This window comes from Podarcis cretensis, assembly GCF_951804945.1.
Source record: "Podarcis cretensis genome assembly, chromosome: 6".
NCBI classification, from domain to species: domain Eukaryota; kingdom Metazoa; phylum Chordata; class Lepidosauria; order Squamata; family Lacertidae; genus Podarcis; species Podarcis cretensis.
The window spans coordinates 24,715,423-24,737,040 of record NC_137175.1 but is presented as its reverse complement, the minus strand read 5'-3'; the positions used below and the strand labels follow the sequence as shown (position 1 = coordinate 24,737,040).

General features: G+C 45.7%; 1 protein-coding gene across 3 annotated transcripts in view; it reads right to left on the bottom strand.

The window, feature by feature from the left end:
- Positions 1-708: 708 nt before the first annotated feature.
- The window catches only part of ZHX3 (zinc fingers and homeoboxes 3), a 48,742-nt gene continuing 27,832 nt past the window's right edge, over positions 709-21,618 (bottom strand). For all 3 annotated transcript variants that reach the window (XM_079979061.1, XM_079979063.1, XM_079979062.1), the window contains exons 3-4: positions 2,503-5,449; positions 709-1,301 (exon numbers count right to left, since the gene is read on the bottom strand). In XM_079979061.1, coding sequence (XP_079835187.1) covers positions 1,291-1,301; positions 2,503-5,302 — 2,811 coding nt within the window. In that variant the 5' untranslated portion in view covers positions 5,303-5,449 and the 3' untranslated portion in view covers positions 709-1,290. The remainder of the gene's footprint in view (positions 1,302-2,502; positions 5,450-21,618) is intronic.

Below are 21,618 nucleotides of genomic sequence, written 5' to 3'. Positions count from 1 at the left end.
TTATAATTTTTCCATACTATTAAAATAAAATAAAATACTTAAAAAACAACAAGAGGACAAGACTTGGGTAGGTAGGGGGAGAAGCATACCTACTATAACCATGTAAGATTAATTGTGCTTGACCAAAAAAAAAAGGGGGGGAGCAGCAGCTCATAAATGGCTAGGAAGTCTGGGAGAAATGGCAAAAGTTTCCAACAGATCATCCCTCTGAAATAAGGTATGGGATAAAACACAATTCTGGTCCAAACACAGAGGTAGGGTAGGGGTATGCAAAATATGATGATTACCTACTAAATGTTTTCATGCCCCCCCCCCCTTTATAGTCTTCTTAATAAAAAAATTAAGTTTGCTTGCTTTAAACAAGGGATCTGGATTAAGATGTGTTTTAAAAGTGCATTGATTCATATACTTGCAGATTAATTCAAGTAATAGATTCTGCTGCAGAAAAGTCTCACATTGTTTGTCATTAAAAGATGAATGAATGACAGATGCCAGAGTTCGGGGTCGTCGCTGTAGTCTGACCCCCCCCCCCGACCCCCAGATTTCCACCCTACTAGTATGCATCAAATGCCCAATTAGAATGTTTTGTGCACAAAAACTAGGAATACTGCTCATCAGAGCTGTCCCTAAAACACACACACATGATTAGCAGCACAACCCTATGTCAACTCAGAAGTTCCATAGAGTTCAATGGGACTTGCTCCCTGGTGAGTGGGTGCCAGTTGCAGCTTTTATTTCCATACCTAGAGATTCAATGGTGAAAGGATGTCTGTCTCTCTCTTTCTGTATATGCAATGATTCAGCCTTCAGAGAACAAACACTGAAAGATTATGAATGTATTATGCCAATGATAGTCCAGTTCTATGAAACAATAACGTTTAACACAATGCCCCAGATTCATGATCCTGTTTGTAGGCCACTCGGTAATATAATAAAAACCGTTTCCATACCGATAGGAAGAAATTGTCCACTGGAAAACAAAAACGGAGAATCTGTTTGAGAGAGAGGAAATTTTTGCCACTGTGGCAGTTCTGCTCCTATGCTTGACGAGGTAGCAGACTGCTAGACTAAAATTAAACATACAAAAATGAGCCCCTTCCCACACACAAAAATAAGGTCTTCTTGAGTAATCAGTTCCCTCTTGCTTAACTCCCCAATGTGCTTTACAAAAGTATGATCTTGGCATTATGGCAGTGTTTCCTCAGGACCTTCAGAGATTCAGAATGAGGCCCACAGCTGCTGAGTCTTCACAAAGTTAGCAGCAGATCCTTCGGAGGAGGCAGGGCTGGTTCACTCCATTTCTGAAAACAACACACAGGCGTGTCACAATACACTCTACAATACTGAAAGAATAAGCAGGCAGAAAGGCCAAGAGTGAGTTTGTGGAGTGGGGGGGGGGACGGACCTACAAAGTCATTATGACCTCAGCTATTTTGAGAAGGAAGTGTTTGTTTGTTTTTTGAGAACTGCTTTAGAATGCCTGCCCAATGCTACCAGTCTGTGTGCTTAAGAAGTTGCTCTTTGCCTGCCTATCTTCTGACCTTATCTGTATTATGTAGCTCCCTTTCATTTCCCCTCCTCTAACTTTTCTATCTGTAACTGACCAGAATTCCCCTCTCCTGAATGATGCAGTCTTAAAACACAGGAAGCTGAGTCAGGCCACTGGACCATCTAGCTCAGTGGTTCTCAACCTGTGGGTCTCCAGATGTTATTGGACTACAATTCCCATCATCCCTGAGCTCTGGCCTTGCTAGCTAGGGGTGATGGGAGTTGCAGTTCAACAACATCTGTGGGGACCCACAGGTTGAGAAAGGCTGATCTAGCTCAATACTGTCTGAACTCACTGGCAGCAGCTCTCCAGGGTTTCAGACAGGAGTCTCTCCACAGCCCTACCTGGAGATGACAGGAGTTGACCCTGATGCCTTCCACTCTACCACTGGGCTATGGCCCCTTTACCCTTTCGGAACATAGGAATCTGCCCTATCCAGACCATTGTTTGCATAGTTCAGTACTGTCTAACCAGCCTTTCTCAACCTGTGGGTCCCCAGATGTTGTTGAACTACAATTCCCATCACCCCTAGCTAGCAAGGCCAGAGCTCAGGGATGATGGGAGTTGTAATCCAACAACATCTGGGGACCCACAGGTTGAGAACTGCTGCCAGTGGCTCTCCGGGGTTTCAGATGCCTTGGAGATGCCGGGGAGTGAATCAGAGACCTCATCTGCATGCAGAGCAGATGCTCTGCCACTGAACAATGGCCCTTGCTGCGCATTATGACTGAAATTCCCTTCCAGAACATTGATGTGCCATCATTCCCCCCCAAAAAAAATCTCTCTCAGCCCTCCATTTCTGTGAAATCTTTAACCCCCTCTAAAAAGGGGGAGGGAAGTGATTTCCTACTGAAGTTTCATCTGATCATCAACACTTGTTTGTTTAAACCACTTTTTAATGCTGAAATGTGAAGGGCCAAGTTAGCAGAAACAGTTAAGATGAAATCACTTACCAACGTGAACGGCAGGCAGATGACTCTCCGGATCTCCAAGCTCAGGGCTGCCATCTTGACCTCCAGGCTCCCAGGATTCACTGTTCTCAGAAACCTCAGAAAAGGCGTCGACTGTCCCTTTTTGACTGCCGGCTGGCTCACCAACACTTGAGGACTGATCTTCACTTCCTGTGTCTGACACTCCCCTGTTTTCTTCATCTAGCCTTTCGGCAAACCACAGCCTGATCTGTTGAGTAGTCATCTGAGTTCTCTCACACAGACCTGGGAGGTCATCTTCACAAAGCACCTTGTTCTTTTGGAAATAGTCCTGCAGGACCACCCTGCTGGCCTCACTGGAGGTCAATAGATCTTTAGGAAAGATACCTTGCTTGTAGTTCTCATACCACCTCAAATTTCCATTTTTAAAACCATAGCGACTATCTCCAAACCAACGAATCACCTCAGTCCTGGGAAGTCCTGTATGAGAACATATTTGGTCATATTGTTCATTTGTCGGCCGCTGGGTCTGCACAAAGAGCTGCTTGAGCAAATGTCTCTGCTGAGCAGTCTTTTTAGAACTTAGCTTGGGCTTCCGGGGGTTCTCTCTTTGGACATCTTCACTGAAGCCTAGCACCTCACTTTTGCCATTTGACTCAGTCACCTTAAAGTTCTTAAGGTTGATTTTTATAGGGGTTACTTTGCGCTCTCCTGGCGTTTGAGAGCTGGTGGCTGCATCCAATGACCCATTTTCACTGGAAGCTTTCAAGTCGTCTGAGGAGCCCTCGTCTTCCCCTGAGTCGTCTTCGGCATCATCATCCCTCTGCCGCTCTGCGTCTTTGATCACCTGCCTTTTCCTCCGCTCCGAGAACCAGCTGTCAATCTCTCTCCTCGTCATTTTGGTTTCGCTCCTCAAACGGTCCACTTCCTCCTCTGGAGGAGAGGGATTTTGTGCAAAGCTGCTTTCCAACGCTCTGAGCTGCTCAGGAGCCCTCTCTTTATATTTTGTAGCAGAGAAATCGGGTGTCTGATGCCAGGATTGCCGACGGACTGGGGTGTGAACAGCAGGTGTTGCTGCCAACGTGGAAGTTAATTCTGGGGTTGCTTTGGGAGAAGAGGTGAAGGTAATTTCAGGCACAGAATCTATTATTATTGTATTATCTCCAGCATGTATACCTTTGCCACCTCTGATGTTCCTGCAATGGTACCTCCTATCGCTAAACCATTTTCGAACTTCCCTTGTACTAAGGCCTGTGATTTTTGTAAGCCGCTCCACTTCAGCATGTCCAGGAAACTGGTTCCTACAGAAGCTGTCTTTCAATGCAGAGAGCTGCTCATAAGACTTCTTATTTTTGTATATACTGGGATCTAAGAAGGCCTGTGAAGTTATAGTTGGGCAAGCAGTGAGCTGTGATGGAGCAGCACTCACCACTTTCACAGGGGACGAAGTGCTAGAAACTGACACAGTGGCAGGCGGCTTTGCTATCTGAGTCTTTGGAATAGATGTGACTGCTATTGCAAGAGATGAGGTTGTCCCTTGAAGTCCATTTGATATTATTGGTTGCGTAACCAATACACCACCTGCTCCTTCGGGTTTCCCAACAGAATGGCCAGGTAAACTGGCCTGAATGAGATGCTGAACACTACTGGGGCTTGCAACTAGGGGTGTATTTAACACTGTAATGGTGGACTGGGGTATGGACTGAATCACAGTGTTAAACATTTTCTTCCGTGCATCTTCTATCTCCTCCGGTGACCAACTAATACCCTGCTTCAACCTCTGGGCAGTAAACCAAATCTTCAGCTGTTCTTCTGGGTACTTGGTCACAACAGTCAAATAGCAAAGCTCAGCTTTGGTAGGGTAAGGGAACTTATGGAAAGAGTTTTTCAGAAAGCTATTAGAGTCCATTGTTGCATTGTATGTTGGGATACTGCTCAGGGGAATCATTACCTTGGGAAGGGATTTTGAAGTGGGTAGCTGCTGGTGAAGTTGTTGTTGTTGTTGCTGCTGCTGCTGCTGCTGTTGTTGTTGCTGCTGCTGCAGCTGCACAAATTGAGTAAGGCCTGCCTGCAAAACAGGTACATTTCCTATTATTGAGCCATTGACAACATGTGTTGGTTTAACTGTTCCTGTTGATGATTGGTTCACTGGCACCGGTCCATTGGTGAATAGCTGCTTGCCAACTTTTTTCTCTAGATCCTTGACTGGTTTACTAGATACGTTTTCTTTCAGCATGTGGATTTTTTTCACTTCTGGTTTCGTTTTCATTATCTTCATAATGGGTGTTTTGGTAATGATAATTTCAGCTTGGCTGTCTTGACCTTCCTCAGGGAGGTCCCCCAGAAGGTCCTGGCTGCTGCTGGCATCTCCAATGGTTTGCTCCACAATCACATGCTTGCCTTGTTTCACGACATTCCAGATTAAGCCAGTTTCCCCAATGTGGCACTCTGCATTGTGGCAAGAAAGTTCTTTGTGACTCTTGACCAGGAAACTGCACTGCACACACACAAAGGACGGGCCTTTGCTAAAGTCTATGTGCTCAGAATCAAGGTGACCAAGGAACTGATTAATGTCTCGAGAGCCAAAATTGCAATACATACATCTGTAAGTATCACCATCTAAGATACCACTATGTCCATTGGACAACAGCCCATTTTTGTGATTATTGTGAACAACAGTGTCACTAACAGGCAGAGTTGCAGCAGTAACAGACTGTTGAGATCCTTCACGATCAACTCCAACAGAGTCTGGTTGCGACTCCTGCAGTGCCAGTGTTTTTGATGGTATCATGCAAGGCGTTGTGGATTTCCTTTTGCTGGCCATTTTTACAATCAGTGAAGATAATAAAAGATTAGAGGGCAGGTGCTACTTTTTGAGACTGCTTTGCAGGCTATATTCCTGAAAATCCATGATGCCCAGAAAAATGTGTGTGTCAGGAGTCTTGACAACCATTTAAGTCAGCCATTGAATCTGAGGAAACAAAAAGAATAGCATGTCAGCAAAATATTATGCTAAACATTTTCACCAGCACAACTGCAGGCTGTTTATTACTCAGTTATATACAGTGGTACCTCGGGTTACATACTCTTCAGGTTATATACGCTTTAGGTTACAGACTCCACTAACCCAGAAATAGTGCTTCAGGTTAAGAACTTTGCTTCAGGATGAGAACAGAAATCGTGCTCCGGCGGCACGGCAGCAGCAGGAGGCCCCATTAGCTAAAGTGGTGCTTCAGGTTAAGAACAGTTTCAGGTTAAGTACGGACCTCCAGAACGAATTAAGTACTTAACCTGAGACACCACTGTACTGTGTTGCATATACATCATAAGATAGTTAACTAAGAAACAGTATTTCTGTTGTTCAACTGAGAAACTGAAAGCAGTTTTCTTTAGAGAGTTAAGGAGAGAGAGATATGATGGCCACACATCATGGCATAGCTGATATTTTGGAGAAAACACAACCTACAATATAGGAAAGATTTAAAGTGACCCAAATTAAAACTGTCATGGAGGTTTTCTAATTTTGATTCTCCTCTATCCACCCCTCCAGGTAATGATGACTATATCTGTTTTCACTAAAGTACAATGCAGTTTTTAAATCTAAATAAAAGATGGAATACTAGTCAAAGTTTGATTTTCAGTAGGTCTACTCTGAGTATGACTAATATTGGATATCATCCATGGGGTGCGATTCATCTAATGAATTGCATTAGATGTATGAAAAATCACTACAAGACTGGCCAGCCAAGTGTGCAAGCAGGAACCATCAATGCTGGAACCAAAAACAATTCCAGAAACTGGTGCTGCAGAGATTATACGTACTGGTTTTTGTAGCAAATGCAGGTCACAAAGACACCTTTATTTTAAAAGGAGGAAAACACTTCTTGTTTTGTTGATACATGTCTGACACATTACTCAACGAAGCAGGACAAATTAGGTGATAAGCTACAGGTTTCTCGCACAAACATTAGCAGAAGCAAACTTATAGAATCTTATATGCCTATGAGGGTGGAAGAGAAAATCCACAACTAATTTACACTAGAGGGGATAAGTACATGGAGGGTGGGGGGAGATGTTGACAGCTGAGCAAAGTCAACATACGGAAGCTGAAAATTAGAAAAAGGGCTTCTCTATGCAAGTTTCCCTAACCTCTTTTTCATACATGTTTGCACATGAACATAATTAAACTGCACTGGATATAGGAATAACTAAAGAGGGGTTTGCCCCACGCGCATCCCGAAGTTTACGTAACCAGAGGGTTACATAAATGGAGGTTCGACTGTATTCAGAACAGGAGGACATAATGCAGTTTCTATACCTGTAATGGTATTGTGTGGTTACTCGTGCGTAAACTGCCTCCACTTCGATTAGGTGGTTTGCTCAAACATGTTAAGGGTTAGAGCTCGCCCTCCGTGACCTGTTAGTCACTTGCAGAATCTGCCAGTGGGCGTTTCTTGAATCTCTTCCAGCATAAAAGCTGCTTGACCCCAAGTCTCCGCCTATGTTCCCTGCGCGGAACGCGTCTGCGCAAGTAAGGGGATGGCAAGGGCGTGCCAGCGCTCTCTCCGCTGGTTTCGGTTGAAGGGTCTTGGAGCCCTGACACCGATTCCTCCAACTCCTCTCTATTGGTGTCACACTGAATTCCTTCCCCCAGACTGGTTCCCTCTCCGGCATCGCTCTGGAGCCCTGCCTCCGCTTCTCGCTCTGATGTCAGTTCCCTGACATCCACCTCCCCCCCAGGACCCCCTCCACCCCCGGCCTGACCCGGTGACGTGACCTTGTCCCCACCTTCAGCCGACGATGCAGGGAACCCTCGAAAGGAGCTGTCGTCATCGTCCGAGGACTCAAACCCCGCTTCCCACCCGCCCCGGTTTCTGACGGGAGGGGCTTCCCAATCTGATTCCTCCTCTCCTGACGACTCCCCTCCTTCCTCTGGCGACTCTGGAAAACCCACAAAATCCTCCTCATCATCATCGGTGGTGGCAAATTGCTCCTCCCAGAATCTCCCCAGAGGTTTGGGCTTCCTCGGATACCTGTTGTGGAACTCTTCCACTAGATACCCACCATCTATTTCCCCTTCTGGAACCCACGTGTTTTCTGACTCGGGCTCCCCCTCCCACGCTACTAGATATTCCACCTGCCGCCCCCGCCACCGCGAATCCAGGATCTCCATTATCTGCTGGTGGTGTTCCTTCTCTTCCAGTGGTGGGTGTCTGAGCCCTTCTCCTCCTACCTCCCGGACTCTCCGCTCCCCTCGGTATGGCGAGAGCAGTGACCTATGAAATACCGGGTGGATTTTCATGTTGTCTGGCAACTTGAGCCTGAATGCCACCGGGTTGACTTGGTGTATCACCTCGAAAGGCCCCAGCCGCTTCGGCCGGAGTTTCTTACACCCACCCTTGAAGGGCAATCCTTGAGTGGATAACCACACCCGGTCCCCCACCCTAATGGTCTCCCCTTCCCAGCGACGTTTATCCGCTTGCCTCTTGTACTCTTCCTTGGCCCTTTCCAGATTCATCTTAAGCTGCTGGTGCAGTGCTTCCATTTCTTCCACGAACTGCTCTGCGGCGGGCACGCTCCACTCTTCCTCCCCCCTCCCGGGAAAGGCCCTGGGGTGACACCCATAATTAGCCAAGAATGGGCTCATCCCCGTGGACACATGCTCCGCATTGTTATACGCAAACTCGGCCAGTGCTAGCTTATCTACCCAGTCGTTCTGCCTCTCGTTGACGTAACAGCGGAGATATTGCTGCAATATGCTGTTCGCCCTCTCTGCCTGCCCGTTAGTTTCCGGGTGCCTCGCCGTCGAGAATCCCACCTCCACCTGCAATAAGCTCATAAGCTTCCTCCAGAACCTCGAGGTAAATTGTTTCCCTCGATCAGAGATAACCCTTGAAGGAGCTCCATGCAACCTGAAGATGTGAGTAACAAACAGTTGTGCGGTTTCCTCGGCTGTCACCGCATGAGAGCATGATATAAAATGGCACATCTTGGTTAGCAGATCTACTACTACCATGACTGCTGTCTTACCTCTGGATTTGGGCAAATCTGTCATGAAATCTATTGATACCACCTCCCAGGGTCTCCCCGGCGTGGCCAAGGGTTCTAGTAACCCTGCCGGGGCTGCCCGCTCCCCCTTGGCTCTTTGGCAGCGGTCACACCCTCGTACATACTCTCGTACATCTTCCCTCACCTTCGGCCACCAAAACTCCCTAGTGACCAGTAACATGGTCTTGTGTTGCCCAAAGTGTCCCGCTGTGGGGTTGTCGTGAAGTTGTCGGAGCACCCTTTCCCGTAAGGCCCCCCCGGGCACATACATTGCTCCCTTGTAATACAATAACCCTTCCCTTACCTCGAAGTCCCCCCGGTCTCTCCCATTTTCCCTTAGTTCCCTGATTCTGGTTTGGGCAAATTCATCCTGGCGAATCAACTCGGTTAGTTCTCGTTTCCCAACCAACGCCCCCCCACAAACCCATCGTTCCTCAGGGAACACATGTCGAGCGTCCGGTGGTCTTCCTCCTTCCGTGTACTCTGGTTTCCGTGAAAGCGCGTCTGCTCTCACGTTCTCTTGCCCTGGCACGTACTTGATCTCAAAGAAGAACTTGGAGAACTCCTGTGCCCACCGAATCTGTCGCTGGTTGAGCACTCGCGCTGTCCTCCAGTATTCCAAGTTCTTGTGGTCAGTGCAAACCTGGATCTTGTGCTGAGCCCCTATCAGGAGATGTCTCCACTGGCGAAACGCGGCATAAATAGCTAACAGTTCACGATCGTACACCGTGTAGTTCTGTTCCGATTCGTTCAGCTTCCTTGAGTAGAAGGCGCACGGCCTCCATGTGTCTTGGGCCGGTCCCGGCTGGAGCAACACCGCTCCTATCGCTCTGTCCGACGCGTCGGTCTCTAGCCTCATCGGTTTCTGCAGATCCACATGCAGGAGCTGTTCCTCCGAGGCGAACGCCTGCTTTAGCCCCTCGAAGGCACGTTGGGCCCCTTCCGTCCAGACGAACTTCTTTTTGCTACTGAGACAATCCGTGATGGGTGCGGTTAAGTGGGCGAAGTTCTTGATGAACTTCCGGTAGAAGTTGCTGAACCCTAGGAACCTCTGCACATCCTTCCGGGTTTTGGGAGCCTTCCATTCCAGCACTGCCTGCACCTTGCCGGGGTCCATGGCTAGACCTCTGTCTGACAACCTGTATCCCAGAAATTCCACTTCCTTGGCGTGAAACTGGCACTTTTCCAGCTTGACCCACAGTTGGTGCTCTCGTAGCCTTTTCAGCACTTCCCTGACGTCCTGGACATGCTGTTTTTCATTGTCCGAATAGATCAGTACGTCGTCCAGAAATGCTACGCAGTTCTTGTACAGCAGGGGACCCAGCACATGGTGCATGAAGCTTTGAAAACAGGCAGAGCCTGACTGTAATCCAAATGGCATAACCAAATATTCAAAGGCCCCCAGGGGGGTGAACATGGTGGTTTTCCATTCGTCCCCCTCTCTCATTCGAATCAGATTGTAGGCCCCCCTAAGGTCCAGCTTGGTAAAAATCTTACCCTTCCTTACCCTGGTCAGAATATCATCAATTCTGGGCATTGGGAAGGTCACGGGTTCTGATACCAGGTTTAACCTTCGAAAGTCCACGATGAGCCTCAGCTGATCCGTGTGTTTTTTATCCACAAAAAACACAGGGCTGCCCCCCACTGCCTTAGATTCTCTTATAAACCCCCTTTTCAAGTTCTTGTCTATAAAGTCTCGCAACTCCTGCATCTCTCTGTCGGACATGGCATACAGCTTACCCACCGGCAGCTGTGCTCCAGGGAGAAGGTTGATTTGGCAGTCGAAGGGCCTATGTGGCGGCAGCCTGTCCGCTTCCCTCTCGCTGAAGACCTCTTGTAAGTCTGCGTACTGTGGCGGCACCTTCCCTTTCTGCTCCAGCGTGGTTGCTGCTGCTCTGGCCAACCTCACCCTGGGCTTCTCCCCTCCTAGACAGTGTTCCAAACAGTGGGCTGACCCGAAGGTGACCGTGCGTTGGTGCCACGCCACCACTGGATCATGTAGCACTAGCCAGCTCATCCCCAGTATTATTGGGGGTCCCGCCAGTGTGGCCACATGAAAGGCTATGGTTTCTGTGTGCCTGGACACACTCATTCTCATAGGCGGGGTTTGATGTGTCACCTCTCCCCCTAGCAACTCTCTGCCATCTATCGTGGTGACTTGGAGTGGGAAATCCAGTGGCAGCAAGTGGATCTGGTGCTCCAGCGCAAACTCCTTACTAAAAAAATTACAGGAGCTCCCTGAGTCCAACATTGCCTTCACCTTGACTGGGTGCCCATTTGGGAGTTCTAGCGTCACCTCTATCGCTATAGAAACCTTGGGTGGGTCCGGTTGGGGCACTTCAATTAGTTGCTCGCTTGGCTGCTGCGCCCCCCTGTGGGCAGTCAAGCGCTGGCGTTTTCCTGCACCTTGTCTTCTGCCCCCTCCCCCTCATTTCCAGCGGCCCCCACCATCCCTTGCCAAGCCTTTCTTTGTGGGCAGACCCTGGCAAAGTGTCCTGGCCGTTGGCAGAGGAAACATTTCTTGGAGTTTCTCCCAGCCTTTGCTTCCCTTTTGACTATTTGTTGGGCGCTCGGCACCTCGCGTGCGCGCGCCCCATCAATTTCCATTGGCACCACGTCATTGGAAGGCTGCCTTGGCATCTCAGGAATGCGGTAGTCAGGGCAACGCTCCCCTCTCCCTTCTCGCCTTTCCAAAGCGCGCGCTTCTTGGCGAGAGCCTATCGCCAGCGCAGATTTTGTCAGCTGATCCATAGTCTCCGGGCGGGGCGCGCGGGAGAGCTCATCTTTAACGGCTGGGGACAACCCCTCCTCAAACAGCATTCGTATGGGCGGGCTGTCCATATCCCATTCGAGCCTGTGTATTAGCATCGCAAAGCGGGACCAATAGTCTCTAACGGAAAGGTCCCCCTGCTTACATCTCATCAGCTCCCGTTGGGTCACACTCTCCCCCAATTGGCTGGAATACATAGCGTCCATCGCCTGAAAAAACTTCCGGACGTCCTTCATGGCGGGGTTATGCGCGGCCATTAGGGGTCTAACCCATTCCCTCGCGCTGCCCTCAAGATGCCCCACGATGTAAGCCACTTGCGCCGCCTCGTCAGCAAAATCATCATGCTGCAGCTGCAGTGCGTACTCTATTTCTGTCCGGAATCCATTATATTCTTGGGGTTTTCCCCCAAACTTGTGTACCAGTCCGGGCACCTTCTTTGCCACTGGGGTGGGTCTCACCTGCGCGTCCTGGGTGCGCCTCTCGTCCAGCCGCGCCATCAGCAGTGCTACATGCCGTTCCAGCTCCTGGTTCCTCTTCACCAGGTCCTGCGCCCCCGCAGCTGCCTCCGCTGCCCCGGCGCCTCCTGTCTGGCTCATGTTTCCACTGCTTACTCACGAGTAACAGCAAGGGACTGGCAGATTGCTGTAATGGTATTGTGTGGTTACTCGTGCGTAAACTGCCTCCACTTCGATTAGGTGGTTTGCTCAAACATGTTAAGGGTTAGAGCTCGCCCTCCGTGACCTGTTAGTCACTTGCAGAATCTGCCAGTGGGCGTTTCTTGAATCTCTTCCAGCATAAAAGCTGCTTGACCCCAAGTCTCCGCCTATGTTCCCTGCGCGGAACGCGTCTGCGCAAGTAAGGGGATGGCAAGGGCGTGCCAGCGCTCTCTCCGCTGGTTTCGGTTGAAGGGTCTTGGAGCCCTGACACCGATTCCTCCAACTCCTCTCTATTGGTGTCACACTGAATTCCTTCCCCCAGACTGGTTCCCTCTCCGGCATCACTCTGGAGCCCTGCCTCCGCTTCTCGCTCTGATGTCAGTTCCCTGACAATACCCTTAAGAGGATCACTTTTGGTGATGCAAAATGGATACACCCCAGATTTCTCCCAAACATCGCCTCTGCAAGACAATCAGCCATGCTCCTTGTGGTGGGTAGAGGCACATTTGCAAAGGAAGAGCAAACCCTTATGGCACTTTCACACAAACAAGCTGTGCGGGAATTCAGACATCACTCCAACTTGGAAAGGGTCCATTTACTCTGGTGGTTGGGATAAATATACAAAAACACAGATCTACCTTGTGCAGAAACTGACCCACTACTATCTACTTGGAATGTTTTCCAAGATCCCAGACAGTGTCCCTTACCACTGGGTTCTTTTTCACTGGAAATGCAAGGGACTGAACCCCCCAATTTAAATAACCCTGTGATGTGCACAGGGGTCTTCCCTGTATGGGTTGTAAAGTGGCAACCATGTGGCAAGGTTTAAGAGAGCCCCACGGTGCAAAGAAAGAAAGAAAGAAAGAAAGAGGAGTTAAATAACATTCTGGTTTGCTAAACCAGAGTTACTGATTGACTAAATATTCCTTAAGTTCTTTAGCGCTCCATGAAGGCTAGATCTCCAAAATGAAAAGCAGTGATGAGTGTGTCATTTACAGAACAACCGCAGGGAAAGCTGTTTTGATTTGGCTGAACCACTAAAAAGGCCAGATCTGGAATACTGTGGCAGCCTGACCTTATTCCCAGAGGAAAAAGTTAATATTTGCTCGGCCCTCTCATGTAAAGTTAGCTGGAGTTTAAGCACAGTGACAGCACACCAGACAAAATGTAATCGAAGGGACTGTTTGTACATTTCTTTTCCCCCTAGAACAGTTATATAAGCACTATGCAGAAGGCTGGTGCACACTTGCATCTGCAACTTGAGTTGCGTACTGAGCAGACCACAGGATGTTTTAGATTACTAAGCAAACAGGGCTCGTGTATTTGCAAGTTGCGAAAGAGCCAAGCTCAGGAGCAACACTTCTTATTCCACATCACAACAGGTTAGGTCCAATTTCTAAATTTTCAGAATTTGTTCATTTAAGCACGAGTGCGTGACACTGTCATACAATGAGCCAAGACCACCTAATAATAATAATAATAATAATAATAATAATAATAATAATAAATTTTATTTATACCCCGCCCTCCCCAGCCGAAGCTGGGCTCAGGGCGGCTAACAACAATCAAAATAATCCAACATTCTAAAACCTTTCATTATAAAAATTAATTAAAATCAAATTGATGGCAACCATTAAGCAAAATTCTGTGCAGATTGCCAGAGGAGGGGGTCAGGCTGCACCCTGACCAAAGGCCTGGTGGAACAGCTCTGTCTTACAGGCCCTGCAGAAAGATGTCAGGTCCCGCAGGGCCCTAGTCTCTTGTGACAGAGCATTCCACCAGATTGGAGCCGTGGCTGAGAAAGCCCTGGCTCTAGTTGAGGCCAGCCTAACCTCTCTGGCCCATATGTTCCAGCACTGTCTTGTCTGACAACAGCTCCTCAGTGTATTGGGGAGACAGCTCCTCCTCATCACTTGCAAGCTATGATCCTTTTAACTGGAGGTCTCAAGGGTTGAATCATAGAACTGTAGAGTTGGAAGGGACCCCAAGGGTCATCTAGTCCAACCCCCCACAATGCAGGAATCTTCACTAAAGCATCCATGACAGATGGCCATCCAACCTCTGCTTGAAAACATCCAAGGGAGGAGAGTCCAGCACCTTCCAAGGGACTCTATTCCACTGTTGAACGGCTCTTACATTCAGAAAGTTCTTTCTGATGTTTATTCAGAATCTCATTTCTTGTATCTTAAATCCATTGGTTTGGGCCCTACCCTCCACAGTAGGGAGGAATCTGGGACCTTTCACATGTAAAAATGCCGTAACCATTTCCTATGACCTCTTCTCCAAAATAAACAACTTAAAACTGCTTTAACCAGTGCCGATTTATATTACACATTGTTTTCCTACAGTAAAAGCATCACAGTTGCTCAGGGATATTTCAAAACTTTCTTATTTTATTTTTAAGTTTGGCAATTTCACTAATTGTTCACTAAACTTAATCATCCAGGGGTCCTTTACCTCTACCTTACCTAATTCCCCCCCTCCAATTTTTACCTTGTTTTAAAGAAAGTTTATTTTTAATGCTGTTGTTTGTACTTTTATATAGGCATTGAGATCAGGTAGTTTCAGCCCCTTTTAGTCCCAAATTCTAATCTCACTAAAATAATCTTATTTAACAGCAGCAGTTATGTTCAGATGGTGTTAGCCATTGATTTTATTTATATTCTAGGAAGGTTTAAATTTCATTTTTTAAAAACCCGCTTAACATCACACCTACTAACTGTTACACTTTGAGACAGCTAAGTTGAAAGGGGGAGGGTATAAGTAAAGTACCATAAGATCTTTTAAGAAACAATATTAGAGGTCCTCTAAGATGTACCATCCCTACAGAGCTCATGGCTGCTTACAGCTGATGCTACCCAAGTTATTTTGATGCCCTTGAACACTTATTAAGGAAAGCACAACTCTGGGTAAGTGTAAGTTATCTATACATTAATGTAATTAATTTTTAAATAAGTACCGCTAGGTAAGAGTGGCCCAGTCCCTTTCGGCTGGCTTGTAAATGGCGTGTTTTCATATAATTAATAAAGGCAGGGTTGTTAATGCAAAACATTCAGTCTGGTCAATGCCAAAGTCTACATTTAGAAGATTAAAAGTGTGATCTTCACCCAAGGCTTGCTTAGCAACCAAAACTGAACATGTGCCATGTTTGAGCGTAGATTCTTAAGATCACTGAATACTCAATAAGGTTTTCCTTCTAATGAGCTTTCAGTACCAGTTTACCTACACAACTAAGGTGGGAGAATATTAAGAAAAGAGAAGTTAAGACATGAGTGATCAAGTCCTCTGACCTCTGAATACGGATGTGTGTGTACTAAATAACCCCAGAGGCTAAGGGTCTACAGTGCCAACAGCATCCACAGGTAGCTTTTGGTGACAGCTTGCTCAGCACACTCATTGCCATGCTAGTAGCAACTGGCACAGATGGCAAAGGCAGATTCCCTGCAACACCCATAAGCAGCTGGACCCATATCTTGTGAAAAGTTTATTTCTGCTGGGACCATATGGAAGGCCCGTCCAAATATAGACTGTGTATGAGTGGGTCAGCATTGTGCCCTCCCATGAGGTGGTAAGGAAGCCACATTCTGCAGCCTTTTAAATGCATTTGTGGGACGGGGTTTATTATTTTGTTGTTTTTCTTTTAACTATTTATTTGTGCTTTTACCTTGTATCCTTATCTTGTGAACCACCCTGAGATCTTATGATGAAGTTATATAAATCTAATAAATCTAATCTAATATATAAATCTAATAAATATAAATCTAATAAATAAAATCAAATAAATTATCAGTATTAAGCCGGTTAAAGTTATAATTACATTAGCTGTAGCACACACCCACAGACACAAATATAGGCAGGCATGTGGGCTGAGAAATTCCTTGTAACCTAAATTTTTAAAAACAAACTATGATGAAGTGCTGCTTTCAAACAACATCCAATTAAAGGGACACCAAATGAGCCATAACTTTGACATGAATGCTGTAGGTATTTGTTTTCATGTCATTAAAAAAAAACCCCAAGGCAACTTATGATAACATTAAAAAAAACCTGCACAAAAATCCCCAACAAAATTCACAGATTAGAACAAAGGTAAACACAGCAGCACAACTAGATTAAGTGGGGAAATGGCATAATTTAAGAGGTCGGGTTGAGGCTTCAAACTGCAGCCCTAAGACATGGAATGTCCTCAGACATTTCCTATCACCTGCACCCAGGTTTGAAAGTGGAAAGGCCTGGTGCACATGCAAACTTGGCACACAGGCATCTTTAGATCACAGCATTGATAAACATGTCTCTGAGCTGGTTCGATCACTGTTTGCTAATACAGAGAACCATTAACAGCAGAGAACCATTTCCACACTGATTTATCTGCTCATGAATCTTTGTATTACAAAAAAGATTTGGGGTGCACTTCAGGAGAAGCTTCCAGTTTACCTGGAGCCGCTGCCACACCTGTTCACCTGTCATCAACCCATATAAACTGAGTATGCTAGAACACGTCCAATAATCCTCTGAAACTGTGCTTTGCAGAGGGAAGATTGGTAACAGATTTTTATCCAACTGCATTTCACAAAGTTTCTTCATCCATTTTCTTGTTTTTAAGAATACAGAGACTGCAGAAATTCTACATAGACTGCACCACTTTCAAAGACTTGAATCTTTTAAATAAGAAACCACTTCTGCGTCCTTATTCATTGCAATATTTCTGCAATGCCTGAAGATTTGCTCTGGTCCTCAAATGTTAAGTACTCTGAAGGGGAGACCAATCGTAGGCAAGAGATGCAGCTTGGCACACTTACATCCAGACATCTGAGGATGCTTCTAGTAAGTAAGGCAAGAACATTTCCCTTGCATTGGTAACCAGCTCTTGCCAAAGTGTTGCACAGTAGTTCCACCATTCAGTTTAATTATCCCTTGATCTACCAACTGAACATGTTGCCAGGGTGATCAAGTGATGAAGAGCTGAAATCTTAATGTTGTTTCAGGCCAAAAACTAAATTGAAAAATAATGTTGACGAGTAAACTAAGGCCTGACATCACAATACAAGCTTGGACAATATGGAGGTAGCTCCTTCCTTGTTCAAACATTTTATCTGCTTTCAGAGAGCTAAGGGCTTCCAGTCTGAAGAATCGAGAAACTATATCAGGAGAGAAGCAGGGGGAATAAGCAATCAAGTGGCAAGCCTAACTGAACCGCAATTTTTAGATTCCCCGTGCGGAACACAGTTCATAAAGTTATGAACCTTCAGTTCATAAAGAGCATCTCAGAACCTGAATTACAGGTTGAAATGGACAAAGTGGCTCAGAAGAAGATCAGATTAAAAAACAAAACAAAAGATGCATTTACTCTATAAGACATACCTCCTCTGCTTTGTCACCATTACAGTCATTTAAAGGAGCCAGTGTATGTGACATAATTGCTGTGTGCAGGCAATTCCTCTCAACTCTACTAAGAACTCATGGTACCCTTAGCCTCCCTCAGCCTTCTCTCTGTGGAATGGGGGCAGTAATATCAGCATATCTTTGCTTTTTTAAGGACTACTGAAAAAATATGATGAGAACCCTTAGCACTTGGCTGCTGTGTTAGTAATGTTAAAATCAGGGGGCTCACCCCAAACAAACAAATCACCCACGAAGAAAGAAAGAAAGAAAGAAAGAAAGAAAGAAAGAAAGAAAGAAAGAAAGAAAGAAAATGTTTGCATAGTACTATCAAAATGTAAACACTGGAACTGCTGCCATTTTAATCTGTAAAACAGCCCCACGCAGTTTGCATCAGTATCAAGAATGGCTCTATTGTGCCCATCCTTCAATTGTGCTTTGTAGAGGTTGCCTGGCTTTCAAAACGCTTGGTTTGTGGGCACAGAAAGACCAGTTGAGTGAATGATCACATTCATTTCCCAAACCAGGGCAGAACGGAGATTTGTTTATTTTTTTAATCTGGATCAAACTGTTGAGAGATGTGTTTTGTCCAACTGGGCCATGCAGCATAAAAATTTAGGAGCTGCTTGCCTCTATTTGCTCTTGTTAAATCAATTATTTGTGGAGCACAATATGAAAGTAGCAAATTTCCTGTTATATTTCAGTTTTCTTCCATTTGCATAGATCTGTAATTGCATCTCTCTGTAGGGCTATCCTTGAGGTTGGTTTGGAGGATGCAACTGGTGCAGTGGTCCAGCATCCTGTTCTCATCGGCCAATCAGATGCCTATGCAAGCAGGACCTGAGTGCTAGAGCACTCTTCCCTCCTGCGGTTTCTAAAAGGCAACTCTGACGCAACTTCTGGCTTAGAACAAGTACTGTTTTAATTAAGTACTGTTTTAATGCAGAGGCTCTCGGGAATTGTGGGTAGACCCAACATTCTTTCCCCCCACCCAACATTTATCTCAAAACTTCACCACTATACCTTTTTCTATACCTTTTGCTATTGGCATTTGATTCAGTAATTCACCCTTCCAAACTACAACCAGGAACAGGGTTACAAAGCTTAGGTTAACAAACTCTCTGAACAAGTGCTCTGCATCTCTTATTGCTGTCTCCCACCCACCCTCCCTTAAAAAAAATCTGCTGATACTTCTTCTTTTTTGCTCACAATCAGTTTCAAGTTTCAGAACATTGAAGATAAGCAATAACAAAAATCCAGGTGACTCAGGTAGCGGCAGGCTTTTATAACACTGATCAAATGAGAGGACAATCTTGATAGCAGCATTAAAACTAATTCCTTCTGTGGAGGTGCACAAGAAGCTTAGTGAGTTCAGAAGAAAGAATTCTGGGCTAGAACTTCATAGCCAGCTTAAGATCTTTTAATTTGCAGTCTCCATGCCAGAAATTTCACATGAGGCAACGGGCGCATTCATTGCCAGATCCTAGCATCCGCCACATTCATGGAAATTAGTCACAGTTTAAATGCAAATTACACATACCAATTATTAGTGGGCATTCATTAACTGCACGTGCTTTGTATATATCAGACCACAGAGGTTTGAAACAGAAGGTCTGGTATACCCAAGTTAGAAAAGTTTGAATGCTTTCTGCAAAATGTTGAGATGGGGAGTAAAAGAGCTCGCTCTTATTCTGAATGCATGCACAACTTATTTCTGATGTATTTCATGCTACGGTTAGCTGAAATGACTATGGGGGTGGCGGAGAACTGTCCCCTTAGAAAATATCAATTATTTCCCCCTCTTTTTCTTAAGAGCTTGGTTTCAAAGCAACTTCGTTATAGCCGAACACTTTTTCAGTTTTCTGAATATGCAGGTCTGCAGCTCTGAGTTGTTCTGCTCACTGAACTGGCTCATTCTTTCAGCAGAACAAACTGTTCCATGTTGAAGCAGGATTTGGCACTGTGTTAACAAAAGAGTCCCCCCTCTACTTTTGACAGCATTCTGCCAAAGACCTAGTGCATTTCCAGTGCCAAGATACAAAAGGTCAGAAGGGGTCAAGCCAAACAACGGGTATATGCTACAGCATGTGTTGCAGACAGCAAAGTGAATTGAGAGGGGGAGCAACTGTACCCCATTCCCCCCCCCCAGAATAGCTATTGAGGCAGAACAAGAAAAGTATCACCTGTGAGCCTTAAAGCATTTGCTGGTTTGTGGAAGATCAGAACGGCATAGAAAAGATTATTTACTCTCAGTTTCAGCTATACATGCTTCTTTCTGGGGATGGGGCTGAGATGTGTGGATCCCTCAAGCTGTGGAGATTTTAAAGAACCTGAGAGTTTTGAATGGGTTGGTTCTGTCCAGTGGGGCCAAATATTCTTTGCCATTGCTCTCATCTCTCGCATGGGATTTAATGAACTCTGGCAATGAGCTACTCTCCGTAAATCATAAGCAGTGATAAAACTGAATATCACCTTACGAGAAACAAAGTCAACTTTCAACATGTACAACAGTAAGTTCATTTACTCAAGTCCTGGGAATATGGGATGGTGCTCAGAGTCATGCTCCATTATTCAGAACACGCTGAACACCGGGAAGGAATAGCTTGGGTGCTTCAGTTATCAGCTTCTTGGTTTTTTTAAAAACATAAAAACAGCACATGAAATTAACTCTGTTTTTTCTAAGATACCAGTTGTTCTCCCATCCCCTTTAAGCTGGAAGAGAAAAGCAAAGGTGGGGGGGGGGGGAGAAGCGGATATTGCATCAATGTGACACTAAGTCAGGTTTTATAAAGTATAGTAAACATACAGCAACTGCATTCAGAGGAAAACCATGTAGACACATGCTTCCAATATCAGGGGAATAGAAGGGACATGTGCTATACAGTCAGCATAGATGGACAAGCATTGCACAGATTTACATGTATATGCAAAAAAGAAGTAGTAGTATTTTTTGGTTGGCAGAATAAACACACTTGAAGGAGGTTGTAAAGGCTGGTTCTGGAACCAAAAATAAATCTGATCTAATCTAAAGTGTGAAAAGGGTATCGTTGTAAGTGTCTTTGGGTAGTATGCAACTACTATATCCCATGATAACAATAATTTCTGCTTGTGCAATGGGACTTCCCCGCTCTCCTCCCACTATACCTTTTACCAATCTGCTCCAGAGGGTTGGGAAAACCCCTAGAACAGCTTTAGAGGTTGTACCAGTGGAAGAGGTCCACTGTGCAAGCAGAAATCCTTCCACTGACGTAAAGTTCGCATAGCACTGCACTGAATACAACCTTCTTTTGCTAGGTGCTCTCATTTATCTGACTTACCTTGCTCACTCAGTGTAAAATGAGAATACCTAATTTCTTATGAAGCATGGAAGGCATGCTCTCTGAAGAAGCTCCCTCTCTTAACAAGCAACTTGTCTACTGGAAAAAAAAGTTGTTATTGACTTATTGCATTTATATACCACCTTTCCTCCACGGAGCTCAAGCTGATGTACGTATATAGTTCTCCTCCTCTCCATTTTATCCTCACAACAACCCTGTGAGGAAGGTTAGACTGAGGGGCAGTGACTGGCCCAAAGTCACCCAGTGCATTTCATGGCTAATTGGGGATTGGCAGCTTTTGCCAGGAAATTTTGCTTCCCACAGCAGACATATCCTTGGAAGGGCTTAATGCTGAATGCAAACAACTGATATAAAACAAATGAAAGTGCAGGTGTGTAGCTGGAGGTCACCCAAGACTGTTTGCACCTGAAGTGAGGATTTCTTTTCCCAGAAGAGAAACACACAACAAGACAGGAAGTGTCAGATGGGAGTCTATCAGAGATACCGTACAATATCAAGCCATACAGAATCCCAAAATGCATCTGTAAGATTTGGAGGCTGCTTAGGGAGGGAGTTAGCTAACCAAATAATGCCCAGGGAAAACCAACACCAGCCCTGAAAAGCTCCCCCCATATCTGAGTCAGGGAACACTCAGATCTGCTTTTGGACACCCTTTGGGATTCAACCAGGCAAGAGACAATGATCCACTCCTTGCCTTCCAAGCCCCCAAGGTACTCAGTAGCAATCACCAAGCAAAGCAGGCAGGTGCCAGAGAAACCACACCAATAAAGACAAATGCTTTATTAAGAGACAGCAAAGACAACCCTTTTATACTAAAGTTGTGGTTTAAGAAATGAAAGACCCTTCCGACATTTCGAGTACAGACCAAAACTACTTGCTTCATCCTAATACCAACCGTTAGAGTCACAAGAGCACCAGCAAACTGCATCCAGACAAACATGGTTACATA